The sequence below is a fragment of the Malurus melanocephalus genome, unplaced genomic scaffold (assembly GCF_030028575.1).
Source record: "Malurus melanocephalus ecotype Western Australia unplaced genomic scaffold, MMel_1.1 scaffold_62, whole genome shotgun sequence".
In the NCBI taxonomy this organism is placed as follows: Eukaryota; Metazoa; Chordata; class Aves; order Passeriformes; family Maluridae; genus Malurus; species Malurus melanocephalus.
In genome coordinates, this window is record NW_026623294.1 from 1060402 (window position 1) to 1074706 (window position 14305).

At 39.3% G+C, this 14305-nt stretch overlaps 1 protein-coding gene across 1 annotated transcript; it reads right to left on the bottom strand.

Annotated features, from left to right (window-relative positions):
* Positions 1-5449: 5449 nt before the first annotated feature.
* Positions 5450-14225, bottom strand: RIDA (reactive intermediate imine deaminase A homolog). Its single transcript, XM_057366252.1, has 6 exons — positions 14092-14225; positions 9756-9861; positions 9169-9223; positions 7755-7823; positions 6143-6198; positions 5450-5720 (listed from the first exon to the last, which is right to left on the bottom strand). Exons 1-6 carry the CDS (start codon positions 14151-14153, stop codon positions 5658-5660), a joined length of 411 nt encoding a protein of 136 aa, XP_057222235.1. The 5' UTR covers positions 14154-14225; the 3' UTR covers positions 5450-5657.
* Positions 14226-14305: the final 80 nt, after the last annotated feature.

Below are 14305 nucleotides of genomic sequence, written 5' to 3' on the forward strand. Positions count from 1 at the left end.
CAATCATTTTGCAGATGAAGCTGAACGGCAACACTTTCAAACAAATTTCCTGTGAAAACAGGCCCTGAATATGGGTTTGTTTCATGGGTCAGATAAAGAGTAGAAATTTGTTCAGTTGGTGGATGTTGCAGGATCACAGAATCAATTAGGGTGGAAAACACCTCTGAGATATTTGAGTCCAAATGTTGACTGAACAGCACCTTGTCAACAAGACAATGGCAGTACATGCCATATCCAGTCATTTCTTATACCTCCAGGGATGGTAATTCCACCACCTCCCTGGGCAGCCCATTCCAMTATTTAACARCCCTTTCTGTGAAGAAATTCCTGCTGATGTTCAACCTGAACCTCTTCTGGCCCAGCTTGAGGCTATGTCCTATGCAAAGGGACTGTACATCATATATTGCTGGGGACTGTGGTTACCAGATTCTCTGGCATAAGGATGGAGAAAAGGTCAGTTACCTAAACATGGCCAGCACAGTACTGCTCTTTTATTAGCTTTATTATACAAAAGCACTTAATAAAAATCTTACCTGTCACCAGCAAATTACACAAATCCCTTCTAAGAGATAATTTTGAGTTGCATGTACATGTCTGACTCAAGTTCATTCTGGTATTAAATAATCTGATTGCTATCCTTGGCCCATTAACCTTTTGTGTAAACTGATACTACTTGYATTAATCACTGAATCTAAGGTTTTCTGCTTAGCAGCACTTTTATGAACCTGTCAGCTTCATTTAATGTCAATTTCTGGTAGGTAACACATAAACTTTTAGAACCCAAATGCATACTTTTTTTGGGGGGAGGGGTGTGGAATATTTGCTAGGTTGATGTCACTTCTAATTTATTTTTTCGTTTTTCTACCCTTCTGTAATAGAGAAGCAAAATCAAGCTTCTAGTCCTTATACAAAAATCTTTTGTTATTAAAGTGAGCCTTAAGAATTCAAACAGAAGTAGTTTAACTTTTTATCCCCATACACAAATCATTCCATGAAAAAGCCATGAAAAAGAATGTATGTTCTTATCTCACCATTCAGCTTCTTCATGTCATTAAGCAAATGCAAGTGGAAACAAGARGAATATAAACCAGTCAGTGACTCAACAGTAGCATTCTTAATCATCTTCATCCTTACATATTCTATAATCACAAGAGAYGAAAGCTATTGTTTCTTTCCTAAAGATGAAATATGCTTGGTACTCTGTTACAAACACAAAAAGTTAAATCACCTAAATTATCACAATSTGCCTGCTGGATAAATTATGAACATCCCTGCCCTGAAAAATAAGACACCCCTACTGTGTGGATTTCATTGGGATCTAGTATTCATGGTCTGGGAGCTACCAAAGTATGTAACGTGGGTAAACCGATAAAGTACCTACAGTTATTTGCCTCTACAAACAGACTACACAGAGGTTGCAAGGAGCAGAAATTGGTCTGTCAAAGTGTTTTCTCGTGTTAAAGGCTGGGAAAAGGATATGCTCCAACAGTTGTATGTACAGGATATACCTCCAGATCTAAAGCAACATAACTTTTTTTTTAACACAGTTAAGCATTTTTGGTGATTGTTTTGTATTTTATCGAAAGCTAAACAATCGTCAGCCCTCAACTTCAACCAAGACAAAAGTAACCATTCTTCACTGCAGGAGTGCTGGGCAGGACACTTGAAAGAACAATCTTAATTTCCAACCTTACAAGAAAGTTCTGGTAGAATTTTTTTTCCTAATTACCAATAAACACAGCTCTAGAAGAGGTAAAATTTGCACCCTGTCAGCTCTGTGCAGACACATAYGTATGCTGTAGGATCTCAGAAAATGGCTGATTGGCTGGCTGGGGTTGGCTCTTCCAATGAGAAACTGCTTTTAGGTAAAATAAACACTGCAGAAAGAGCAAGTGGTGGTAGCAGATTAGGGTAGTTTATGTGCTTTAAGAGAACAAATTTATRTTAAAACTAGGTACTGACATTTATTTTTTGCATTGTTTAATCTGTAGAGAATCACTTGAAGAAGAGAGATTCTTGCTAAAAGAAACATCTGGTAGAACATGCTCATTTCAGTACTTTTTACATTGCTTTACTTTCACATAAAGACCTGTTTTGCTGTTTTGCTGTTTTGCTTTGTTTTACATATGCTAGAAACAAACTTTAAATGGTGAAACCAAGATGCCACAAGCTGAATTGCAACATTGTATTTTGCATGCAGCTCAGTCTAGCAAAGAAAAAAAACGCAACCATATTTAACTTTTATTTAAACCTGGATTTATTAAATGTCCATGTACTCAGTAGTCTGTAAATTAAAAACCAAGATAGGCTTTTCATACTGGAGAATTATGARTGTTAGCCTTTTTGTTTTAAATAATAGAATAAAATAATATTATTCTGCTTAAATAAATGTTTTAAACTTCTCTGTGGAAGGCTGATTTTTTGACTACTACTATGTTATAGCTTMAGTAAGAGTTCATTTCAGTTTTTATGGACTTCCTGAACCAGAAGGATACATATCAAGAAAATGTCTTGAATGGCTTTGATTTAAATATGTAGTCTAAAARCTACAACTGTCTTCACTTCATAAARCTAAAAGAGAATTTCAGTTCCTGAGTTTTTGCAGAACGACACCTGCTTACTGATAAAAACACTTAATGGAAGGAATGTATTCTGCCTATTTAGCTGCATCCGGCATCAACTTTTTCCAGGTGTTTCATTCACACTTCAGTCTCACACTGTTCCCTATGTGGAAAGCAATGGTGTATTCACTCTGCTCCCACCACCGAAATCTCCCAGAGTGCTACACAGCACGCTCTTACACCTGCCAATGCACAAGTCAGCATGCCAAAAAAATATCGAAACTGCCACCTAGTGTTGTGTCCGAGGAGGGCAGAGAGGCTGCGGGGCACAGGTGAGGAAGGCAGTGGGGATGAATGTGAGCAGTAACACGGGATAACCACTGTGGCTGAACTTAGCTCATGTTCAACACTATTGAAATCAGCTGATTAATGGTGAACTTCAACTAAATCTCTACAAATCAAGGAAATAAATCCCAACAAAGTAATTATATGTGAACAAAGCTGTAGCACAGTAATCTAAATTAGGAATTAAATTCCATTTAAAAGTTTAAATGTAACTCAATTCAATTCCATTATTCTTAATTATTGTTGATTGACAAAGTGAAGCAACATGTGCTTTGTGTTTCCTAGAAAGTCATAGCCACATTAGTACTAGCTCCTTCCTAACAAGTCTGACCATGTTTTTTCTTAGGAGGGGATTGCTTACGGAGTCAGAGCTGTAGAGCATAAGACACATTATTAGTGCAGCCAAGGAGACAGAACAAGAGCACAAGCTAAAATTAATAAAAGTTTATGTATAGGAAGTTTTAGAGAAAAGTCAGGCATCTTTCAAAGGCTGTTTGGAAGTTCACTGTTTGAAACACCAAAAGCATTATCTTGCTTCTAATAAAAATTTGTATCTCCCAAAGAAAGCAAGATAGTACTATTAAAAAAAATCCATACATCTGCACATATTTGCTGTGACAACTTCATTATGAACCTTTTTTTTCTATAAAGGTATAATTTATAAGCTCAGTGAAAAGCAGAACGGGCTGTTTCACATCAGAAATAGGATGGGTAWGTAGGGCTAACTGTTCTCGCAACTTTCCAATGGCTCTTCAGGTGTATGCTAAAAGGATACCAGGCATGCATGAAAAGCACAAAATATACTCAATAGTGCAGCTGAAGTAACAGGAGCTGGAAAGCATGGCTGTTGAGCAGGAAGGTAAGAACCCCCAAGTGCAACACTTACAGTTTATCCAAGGATGGAGGATGATTCACGCAGTGTGGCCATGGTATCGAATGAAGGGGGACAAGGCAACATCAGTATGTGTCACGAAAGATTGACATTAACATGATGTTGCCAGATTGGATTGGATTGTTCTTGCATGYTYACCATGTGAAARTCATTAACCAGGTAGAAGTATGCAMGARGAGCATCAACAGGCTTTATGCACAGAAGTGCACACAGGAGAACTGAAGTCTGGTGTTGAATGGGTGGAGAGCTGCACCCACGTTTTGTGATTTGACCTGTAGCAAAGTAGCATTATGGCCTCTCCTCCTGGCATTGTACCACTTCTGTGGCTTACGGATATGAAGCTAATGGGATCACACAAGATGGGACTAGAAAGAGCTTCTGACACATTCACAGYACTCTGGCATACAAATAGCTGCCCCTGGAAGGAGCAGCCTATGGGATTCACTCTGGCAGGACACTTGATAAAGCAGGTACATGTTTCCACCACTGAAAYGGCAAATTCCCCAAGTTGCAGTATACAGCCACTTTTACCTTCTACACAAAGACAGAGAAGACACAGTGACAGTAGCATCCATATGTAATTGGATGGCATCTTCACAAAAGACAGCAAAACAAAGATGTTGATGTGGACAGACTACAACAGGAAAGAATTTCTGCTCACTTCCGCCTGAGTATACCAATACTGTGCTCAGTCATATGGCTGTGGGGAAGACAGGGAATCAACTCTGCCATGAGGTRGTTGAACTTTCAAAGAGATATTTAAAAACACAGTATCCATTTGTACTTGATAGAAGATCAATACAGAAGGATGGGATAAGATACTAGCATTACCAGTTGCTTAATCATCCCATCAAACTGATGCTTCTGACCTTAATAGCAGAGAAAAAATGCCAAGAACTGTAACGATAKGGTAGCTGAAAGATTTCTGTCCTGAAGAATTTAATTGTTAGCTCTYAGGATGTAGATAATAAGCCTATTCTTTTGGTTCAAATGATTTCTTACTGAATAAGCAAGACGAAGATTGTTTAAAATGGAGTATCAAAGGATAATCATGAAAAGTTTATTCTCAGGATAGACAAGCACTTTTTTTGCAGCTGCAGTTATATTTTATTCACATTAACAGTTTTCAATTTTTGGGTTTTGCAGGTTTTTTTTAATCAAAACATAGTCAAAGTTGAATTGCTATGAAAAAGATTATGAAAAAAGTTACAGTAGATATTAATTTTCATCTGATTTATAAGGTACTACTTTATTTCAGAAAAGCATAATTTTCTTCTTTCTAAAATAATTAATGTTAACTTTCTTAAGCAATTGCTTACATATGAAAAAAATCTGAGTCCCAACAGTAATCTATTATGTAAAGAAAGAGGTTAAGAAAATTCAGACAGTAAAATTCCTCAGAAGTGAAGATGTATATGCTACACAATTTGTGCTCCATTTTCTCATTTCTGTCATTTTTTCTGATTTAAAACTGTTACTAAAGCCCCACTATTACAAATCAGTATAGTGTTCCATGTCCAGATCACCCRTAGTATAACTCTAATACATTCACCCAGGCATGTACCTTAATASCTGAATATCCAATCACCACCACAAGGGCAGGCCCGGTCCTGCAGTCTGGCTCAGCTGGTTTTAGCAGRACTCRGGCACATTTCASGGTTTGSCAGCATAGAACTCACTGTAAGCTCRTATTTGTGAGAATCCAAGGCCCCAGTCCTGAAGAAAGCACCTTTCCTTGGTGAGTTTASTGATTTCAATTGTATGTAACTGATGTTAGTCAACTGTAGAAATCGGATATAMGGGAGAAGTAATAATTAAATCTAAAACTGCCATTGTGGATACTCAGTCTCTACTTATAGTCAGGCTGAAGCATCTTGGAGAGGTCCCTGAATGGCAATAGCTTCAATCTCAACTCTGGCYCCCTGTGACAAAACAATGAAAAAACATATTAAGAATTTAATAYATCTATTTTGTGAAGCAATTGGATGAGCAACACAATCTTGTAAGAACAGATGGACATTTGAGAGAGATTGTACTTCTGAYGGTTGTATTACTGGTTTAGCGATGTTAAGTAATTTGGTATTTCAATTTATGCTTACTCAAATATCATAWGCCCTTATTTCTAGTGTTGCATCCATCTTCCACCATAAAAAAAATGTGTATCTCATATTCAGATATGTAGGAATAACAGTGTTATACTCAGAAAAAAAAACTAATTAAGAGTCTTCATTAAAATAATTACAATTTAAGTTATTTCAGAATAAGAAAAGCTGTCAGAATACTTTAGTAGCAAGGTATTTCAGAAAATTCTGGGTTTTTTTTTAGACAGAAAAGCAACACTTACTTTGGGCAAAGCAGCAACTTGATAGGCTGCTCTGGCTGGGAAGTTTGACTTGAAAACTGTAATTTAAACAGAAACATCCAKCAATCAGTAAACTTTGCTTGATAAAACAGTTCAAAGTAATCTGTATAAAATCCAATCAATTAGTTTCAGGTTCAAGGGTACAAGACTTCTCTGCTATCATTTCCCCTTTGTTGTTTTGTCYTGTTCACTGACWGCTCTCWATCTGAGTGAGCCATTCATCACCAAGCAGTCAGCTGCTGTTGGGATCTAGTGGCCAGTGATAACTTGCACTCTGCTGACACTGCAGGGCCTTAATAACACCAACTTGGCTGATCAGAATGGTGATCACACAGTTTGAAACACCAGGGAGTGGGAGATGTCTTTCACAGAAAGAGCAGGAGAGAGAAACAGGCCTCTGCCAAAAAGAGTCATGAGCAAAAATCCCAGATTTACATAAAGTCAACAGGAGTCGAACCTTACTCATATCACAGGAAAACAGCAGAAAAAGAGGCCCTTGACTTATTCCTCCATGCCCACTCAGACCTGGCAATCACAATACTAGAACGGGGTGAGGCATGGGGAAGGTTACTGCTAAAGATGTAAGAGCTGAATTTATAGAATATTGGAATAGTTTAGGTTAGAAGGAACCTTTAAAGATCACATAGCCCAATTCACCCCCATGCCACGGCTAAGAACATCTCTCMCTAGATCAGGTTGCTCAAAGACCTGTCCAACCTGACTGAACACTTTCAAGGAATTTGTATACTTAAGTTAAAGTTTTACTAGTGACAGTTATCACAAAACTATTAATAATGGCAGTTTTGGGGTTCTGCACTGAGATAATAATGCAGTAATAATCAAAGAACAGCAACAACTGTTTCCTCAAACTACAGGTTGGAGGCAACAAGTAACTAAGCATCCAGCTGGTCTGGTTATACCCTGCTTCAGCACACACACACCTCAGCCCCTTTGGACAAGCAGAAGACTGTTGGTGGCTCAGCAGTAAGACTTCATACAAGACCAGATATTGTTACCTAATTAAAAGCAAAAACTATATAAATAAGGAACTTACGCATATTCTCCCAAATTATACTGCACAACATGGCTCATTGGAATCATTTATTTCAGTCTACATTCAGTTTTGCTGACCAAGCATTGTTCTTTTTCTTCCTCAAATGGCCCAGTATGGCTCACCCTTGTATAAAAAGTGAGCTCTGTCCCATAACAATAACCCTCAAATTGTTCAAAGATACAGACTTTTAAGGAATGGAGTTACAAAATCTGAAATTCTGCATTTGAAGGCTGCTTACAGTAGAATTATATCAGGGAGAACAGAGCATCAAGCAAGATAAAGAGGCATGGAAAATCAACCTGTAGGGGTAGCAGGAATKGATCTTCACAAGACAGTGAGTTAGTGGGATGGTAGAAAGCAAATCCATGTGAAATTAGGCTGTGCTTTATCTGATAATTGAAAATTTTTTTTTTGTATTTCTACTGGAATTTCAAAGTATATGGAACTACATCATCTAGGTCATTCAAACACTTTGATTACCATGAACTTAATTCATTCCACAAGTCGTAAGGGTAAAACACAGGCAAAATATCTACTTACATTGTTTGTAAACATCATTAATATCATTGTAGTCCTTCATGTCTGCCATCAAAACCGTAGTCTTCACAACTAGAAATTATATAAMTACAGTTATTTTAGACCTCTGACTTGCATACAAAATTGAAAAACTTTGGTGCATTTCTTGCTTATATTCCATACATTTCTCTCAAGTATTCTAAACATTTTGAAGAGTTTTGCAAACAGATATTGACCATTCGAGCTACAACCTAGGGAACCACCTAAAAAAWTCTGAGCAGCTAGTAAGTAAAAAAACTTTAAGGAATTAAGCCATTACTGACTAGGTCTGTGTCGTGGTTTGGATGCTGGCCAAATGCCAGGCACCCACAACAGCTACCCACTCACTCTCTCTTACTACAACTGGGCAGTGGAGAGGGAAAAAAAAATATTAACAAAGCGTTCATGAGTTAAGAAACCAGGAGGAAACACTTCAAAGGGCAAAACAGGCCCAACTTGGAGTTGAAAAGTGAATTTATTACTAACAGAGTCAGAGGAGAATAATGRAAAGTAAAAAAAGCCCTTAAGACAYCAYTCTTTCCCCCAAACCCCTCCCTCCTTGAAAACAACAACACAGGGAGCAGGGTGTGGGGGTTTTGGTCAGTTTGTTCCCCCRCTCAGGGAGAGGAGTCCTTCCTCTCCATCATCGTGGGGTCCCTCTCCTCCTCCTGCTCCTTCTCCACTGACCTTGGCATCTCCATATTGTTCCTCACATGTTCTCATCTCCTCTTCCTTCTCTGGTTGAAGAAAACTCCCTTTGTCTCTGTTTTGATCTTCTTCTTAAATCTATCACAGAGGCATTACAAATCTCTCTAATTGGCCCAGGCTTGGCCAGTGGCATGTCCATTATCTTCAGAGCCATCAGAGATTGGCTCTGCTGGACATGGTAGAAGCTCCCAGAAGCTTCTCACAGCAGCCATCTTTGTGGCCCACACACCATCAAAAACCAGGTCAAGCAAAACCCAACAGTCTGAAAAAGCCACATTCTTCCAAGTGGCACTGAACTGATAAGCAGGTCAATTAAAACAGCTGTTGTAAGCCAAGTGCTGGCAGTAGCTCATATCTGCTGCCAAAAAAAAAAATCATAGAAGCCCTGAAAATAGTTGATGCTAGAATTTTTTATCCAGAACTGCCTAACTCAGCATTAATGCTGGCGTGGCTCCACCATTAAAGTTCTCCACCCAAAAAGTGTTTAAAGTGTCTAGAATATTAACACCACAGATACAAACCTGCTTTTACCTGGGGCAAAGCTTAGGACACTTAAAATGTCTGTAGTCACTTGTAGCACTGTCTGTACCTGAGCTTCTCCAGTTGCAATTAAAATATTAATACAATTTTTTCTGCATTTTAATTCAGGTAAAAGCAACCACCTATTTGCCATTGTCACAGCAGCACTTACCATTGCCATAGTCACAACCTGCAGCTTTCAGGATTTCTCCCATGTTTTTTAGGGCCTAAAGAAAAATGAAACAAAAATCTTGAAACAAATATGACTTGTGACTTGGCGGAATCCATGTTTTACTGTAAGTTCAACCAGCAAAACCTCAATTATCAAAAAAAGACTGACCTAAACAAAAATTAATAAAAGGGAGCACTAATAAATATTAAACCAGCCATTCATTAGATGTAAATACATGATGCAGCTCCTATTATCTCACTCCACCTCTTATCCTATTATCTCACTCCACCTCTGCTGCCGGGGAAATAAATCTTTCCCTGACTCAAGCCAGGGATTTTATTGGGGTGTAAACATTTGCTTCAAACACTGATTATTTCTCACCTTCCTACATGAAACAGATTGCTCTCCTGATCTCCAGGTTGTTTGAGTGGAAAAATGACAGCATTAGTCAATATGGAATGACTTCCTCCTGCTTTTTTCTTGTTTGGAGGATGTGAAACATGTTTTCTATTTTCCTCAATTTCTCAAAAGTCCATGTTTAATTAATGCCAATTCCATTGCAAGTTCATTGCTGGAAGACTTCCTACCTGCTTGGCTTCCTCCTTTGCCCCTCCAGAGACAAGCTGCCCAGTGGAAGGCTCCAGCCCTATCTGCCCCGCAATATACATTGTCCGGTCCACCAGCACGGCTTGGCTGAAAACACAAGTGACACTTCAGGTTTAATATTTCCCCATAAAAACATTTCAAATTTCAAATCTGAAAGCACATCTCAAATTTTCCACAGAACCTTCTAATGTATCAGAAAGAGGACTGAGGTTATGCACACACAAGTCTGTACATGCAGTCATACGTTCAATCTCTGCTTATGCTTTTGGAAGATCTGGGATTAGACCATCTAYGGAAGTGCATTGGGTTTTGAGGAAATAAACTCTGTTTCTTGCAAAGGCATAAGGTATGGGTACAGCAACACAACACTAAACTGAGCTACACATTCACACAGCAGATAGCACAGAGGGAAGGCAGAGAAAATAAACTKTTTTTKCACCTGCCCAGATAAATATTSCATGCTATTTTGAGAAGCAGACAATACCTTTCAACTACATCTCAGCTGCAGAACAATGAAGAAAAAAAGAAAAAGTCAAAATAAATTTTACATTTTTCTTCTCAAACAGGCACCACAGTGACAATGAGTTACAGCTGTGAGGAGACGCCCTGCACCCTGGTTCTCTTGCAGTATTCCTGAGTCATGAATCTGGCCAGTCAGCAAAAYATCTTGATCACTCCATCCCCAGAACAATCATTCTCCTCTCACTAAATAACCTGAGTGACTTCTTGGCTGGATTAATTCAGAAAAATGCAGAATTCAAGATATTTGAAAAACATATAAAAATGGCAGGTGTGCTTTTGCTGAAGTTGAGTTTGCAATTGTTAATGTCTCTTCCATGAAGAGGTTAAAAGTTGAAAGCAAAGCTTTAAACTACCTATCAAATATAATGCAAGAGACATAGTTTAATTCTACTCAGGTACTAATTAAAAATATTTTGTGAAGGAATTATAGAAAAATTCTTTTGAAAATCTTCGTGATATGTCAACATTTCTCATATCTCTTCCCCTTCCACAAGAAAACGCATTGTTCTGACCATTCAAAATGTCTGTTAAGCTACACAAACTAGAGCTAGGCACCTTGCTAGGCTTCCCTTTAATGTCAATGGAAAAAGAGGAACACATTCAGAGAATATTTTTAGTACATCTTTCAACTAAGATTGACTTGGATTGTCTTAATCTATTCACCTCACAGGAGACTAGSCAAATTCAGGGACTTAGTGAAATGACCAGGGTTAGTAGTTTGAACAGTGCCATCATTCCCATATTTCCTTTTATCCATGTCCTACATCCTCCTGTAATTTCATAAAGGGAAAAAATAGCCAGTATTTTGTCAGATACGGTAAACTATCTTAAATGGGGATTATTTTTTTCTATTATCAACTAACAAAACTGGAGTAAATCATAAAACTACACCATTCAAAGAAGAGAAACCAGTGAATAAAGTTTTCTAGTCGACAGTCTTGTTGATAGAAATGAGTGCACATACACACAGACTTCTTTCATTTCCTTTCCTAGCACTCCTACTGTGTTTGAGGCCCTCGGAGCACAATCTTCTGTTTCTGTTTGAAGCACAAAGAACTGTGCAACAAGAAGTTTTGGGCTCTCCAGTAGAAGAGATTGTCTTGTACTGCTTATCACAAAGCAAATGACACAATTAAATGTTTACCTCAACAGAGACCTTTAGAGAGTCCTATATCATTAATACTTGGAAAAAAATAGGCTGAAGCCTTCTGATACCACAGCCAGATCAACATCTGCAGCWGCCTTATTGGGTCCCCTTCTTTCCTCTTCAATTCCTTCTCTTGGAATGCTCTACCAATGGAATCTTCCGTTCACTGAGACTAGGAACACTTTACCAGCCAAGGAGTACAGTTCTATTCCACTCAAATGCATGGGTGAAGTTAAGAGAAACTTGAAYTCCAYAAATCCCCATCATTCTTTAACTGCAGATGCACCTCACAACTGGGGGCAATCATAGCTACTCATTAATSAGCAGAGATGTGAATGTGTGTCTAAAGTCATTCACRTTTCAGTGTACCTAAATGCATAACWGRACAGACACTGTGACCTCAGAACAACATTGTCCATCACAGAGATGGTGTTAGGAAGTATGCTCGATAGGAGCAAGGACTGCAAAGCGAATCAGATCTTCATTGCACAAATTACTGTGGATTAATACAAGAGCAGTATCTCTGCAGTGTCTTTTAAAAAGTCAGAAACATTAATGAGATATATATACACAAACACAGCTATGTGTCTTTTTATATATCTATTTACCTCAAAGTACTGGCAAATACTTTAGATATAGAAAGGTATGAAAAATACAGTAAAAATAGGTCACCAAAATGCATACTGAAGGTTGTAGCAGAACCAGGAATGCAGCCCATATATCTCAATTCTTCATTCCATATTAAGCCCTCATTCCTGTGTTACCAAGCACCGACTTCACAGCAGAGATGTGGCAGTTATTTCTTATGCAACTTCTGCTCTCTGGACTTTGACAAGTTTACTAAAATCTGATRAACTAAGTTAGTGATAAACTTATTGATGTTAGACCCGTCATACATTTAACAAGCTATATAATAAGCAGTATTTCATCAAGAACTACCAAAAAGCACAAAATTTTGGAATGGAGAGTTGGGGCAGTAGTGTGTGTTGGCAGCCAAATAATTGTTGCCTTCCCATGTCTTAGATGTTCTCCTGATGCMAAGCAATGACAGGCCCCTGGCTGCAATCCACCAACAGTTTATTGTTTACAGAGGTTAACCTTCATGTCATGTCTCTTTGCTTCTACACTTTGTATTTTTCCATCTTTAKGATGCCTGTAAGAAACACAGTTTGAAGCTTAAAAAGCTCAAAACAAAAATACACCTGGAAGGCACTAAGATGCTGTTGTGAAAACAAAGCCTGAATGCAGAAGAATTCTAACAAAATGTYCTGGTAAAAACCCTTCAGTACTTTAGCTATAAGAATCTATGATACTGATTGGACACTTTTTCACATCCAAATTACAAAGAGGAACCTTTCTCAAATTAAAACTGATTTTTCTTTTATTGTAATTACATGCAGATCTGCTGCAACAATGTACTTATGAAAATGGTAAAAATCTTACTATTTTTGCAGCAGTTTTCAGACTGAAAATCATTTATAACTATTAAAAATAGGAAAGAATTTGCAATTCCTAGGCATTGAAYTCTCCATTTAACCAAACTCACCCTGGATTGGGCTCAGTCTTCATTCCCCGTCACTTTCATAGTCAGCACTCTCTAGCTTCCCTACACAACGTRATTCTCTGTAGCCAAGCACCTTTTCATTGAGAAGAATAATTTTCTCGGGCTTTTTTCCACTCACTGCTTACCACTAATTTCAGAATTATTTACCCAAACTAACTTTTTGAAGTACATCCCCCTCCCCTTGTTGGGCTGCAGTTTGCCATGGCACCACAGCCCCACTTGTGCTTTGTGATTCCAGAGTCCCCAGGGGCTACTGGGGGAAAGGGGTATTGGGACTGCTCCTGCTCAGGGGTCCTGCCCCCACCTCAGCCCCAAGCCTGCCTGACCCCCAGGGACCTGCCAAAACTCCACCAGCAAAACCTGCTCCTGTGTCTCCTGAGAGACCTCCCTCTCACAAAATCACAGAATTGGTAGGGTTGGAAGGGACCTCTAGAGATCATCCAGTCCAACTCCCCTTCCAAGGCAGGGTCACCTAGAGMAGATGACACAAGAACACATCCAGGGTAGGTTTCAGATGTTTCCAGAAAGGGAAACTCCACAAACTCCCTGAACAGCCTGTTCCAGGGCTCTGTCACCCTCAGTGTAAGGAAGTTCTTCCTCATGTTGAGGTGAAACTTCTTCTCTTTTAGTATATGGCCATTGCTCCTTAACCTACCAGTGGGCACCGCTGAAAAGAGTCTGGCACTATACTCTTGGCAGCTGCCTTGGAATAATATAAATTATTTAAATGACAACATTTATAGGTGTTGATGAGATCCCCTCTCAGTCTTATTCTCTTCTCAGGCCCAGCTCCTCAGACTCTCCTCACAAGAGATGCTACAAACCCCTCATCATCTTCGCGCCCCTCTGTTGATGTTCTCTAGTAGTTCCTTCTCTTTCTTGTACTGAGCAACTCAAACTGGAAAAAACACTCCAGATGTGGCCTCACCAGGGCCGAGCAGAGGGACAAGATCACCTCCCTCGACCGGCTGGCCACACTTTTCCCGATGCACCCCAGGAAAGCACTGGCCGCAAGCGCACTGCCGGCTCATGGTCAACTTGCTATCTATAAAGACTCTCAGGTTTTTCTCAGCTAAGGCATTACCTGTAGGGACCCAGTGCAGGGGCCTTAGTAGTGCTGATTATTTTCTTCACGAGCGAGGCCATAGCTGGAGCCGGCGGTGAAGCTGAAGCGAGTGTTGGAGCCTGCCCGTCCTGCCCTCCCTCCCCTCAGCGTCCAGCCAGCACCCACCCCGCCCACCGCCGCCCCGGGGGCTTCTGGGAAATGTAGTCCCTCCGTGTCGGGCTGTTGCAGTGCG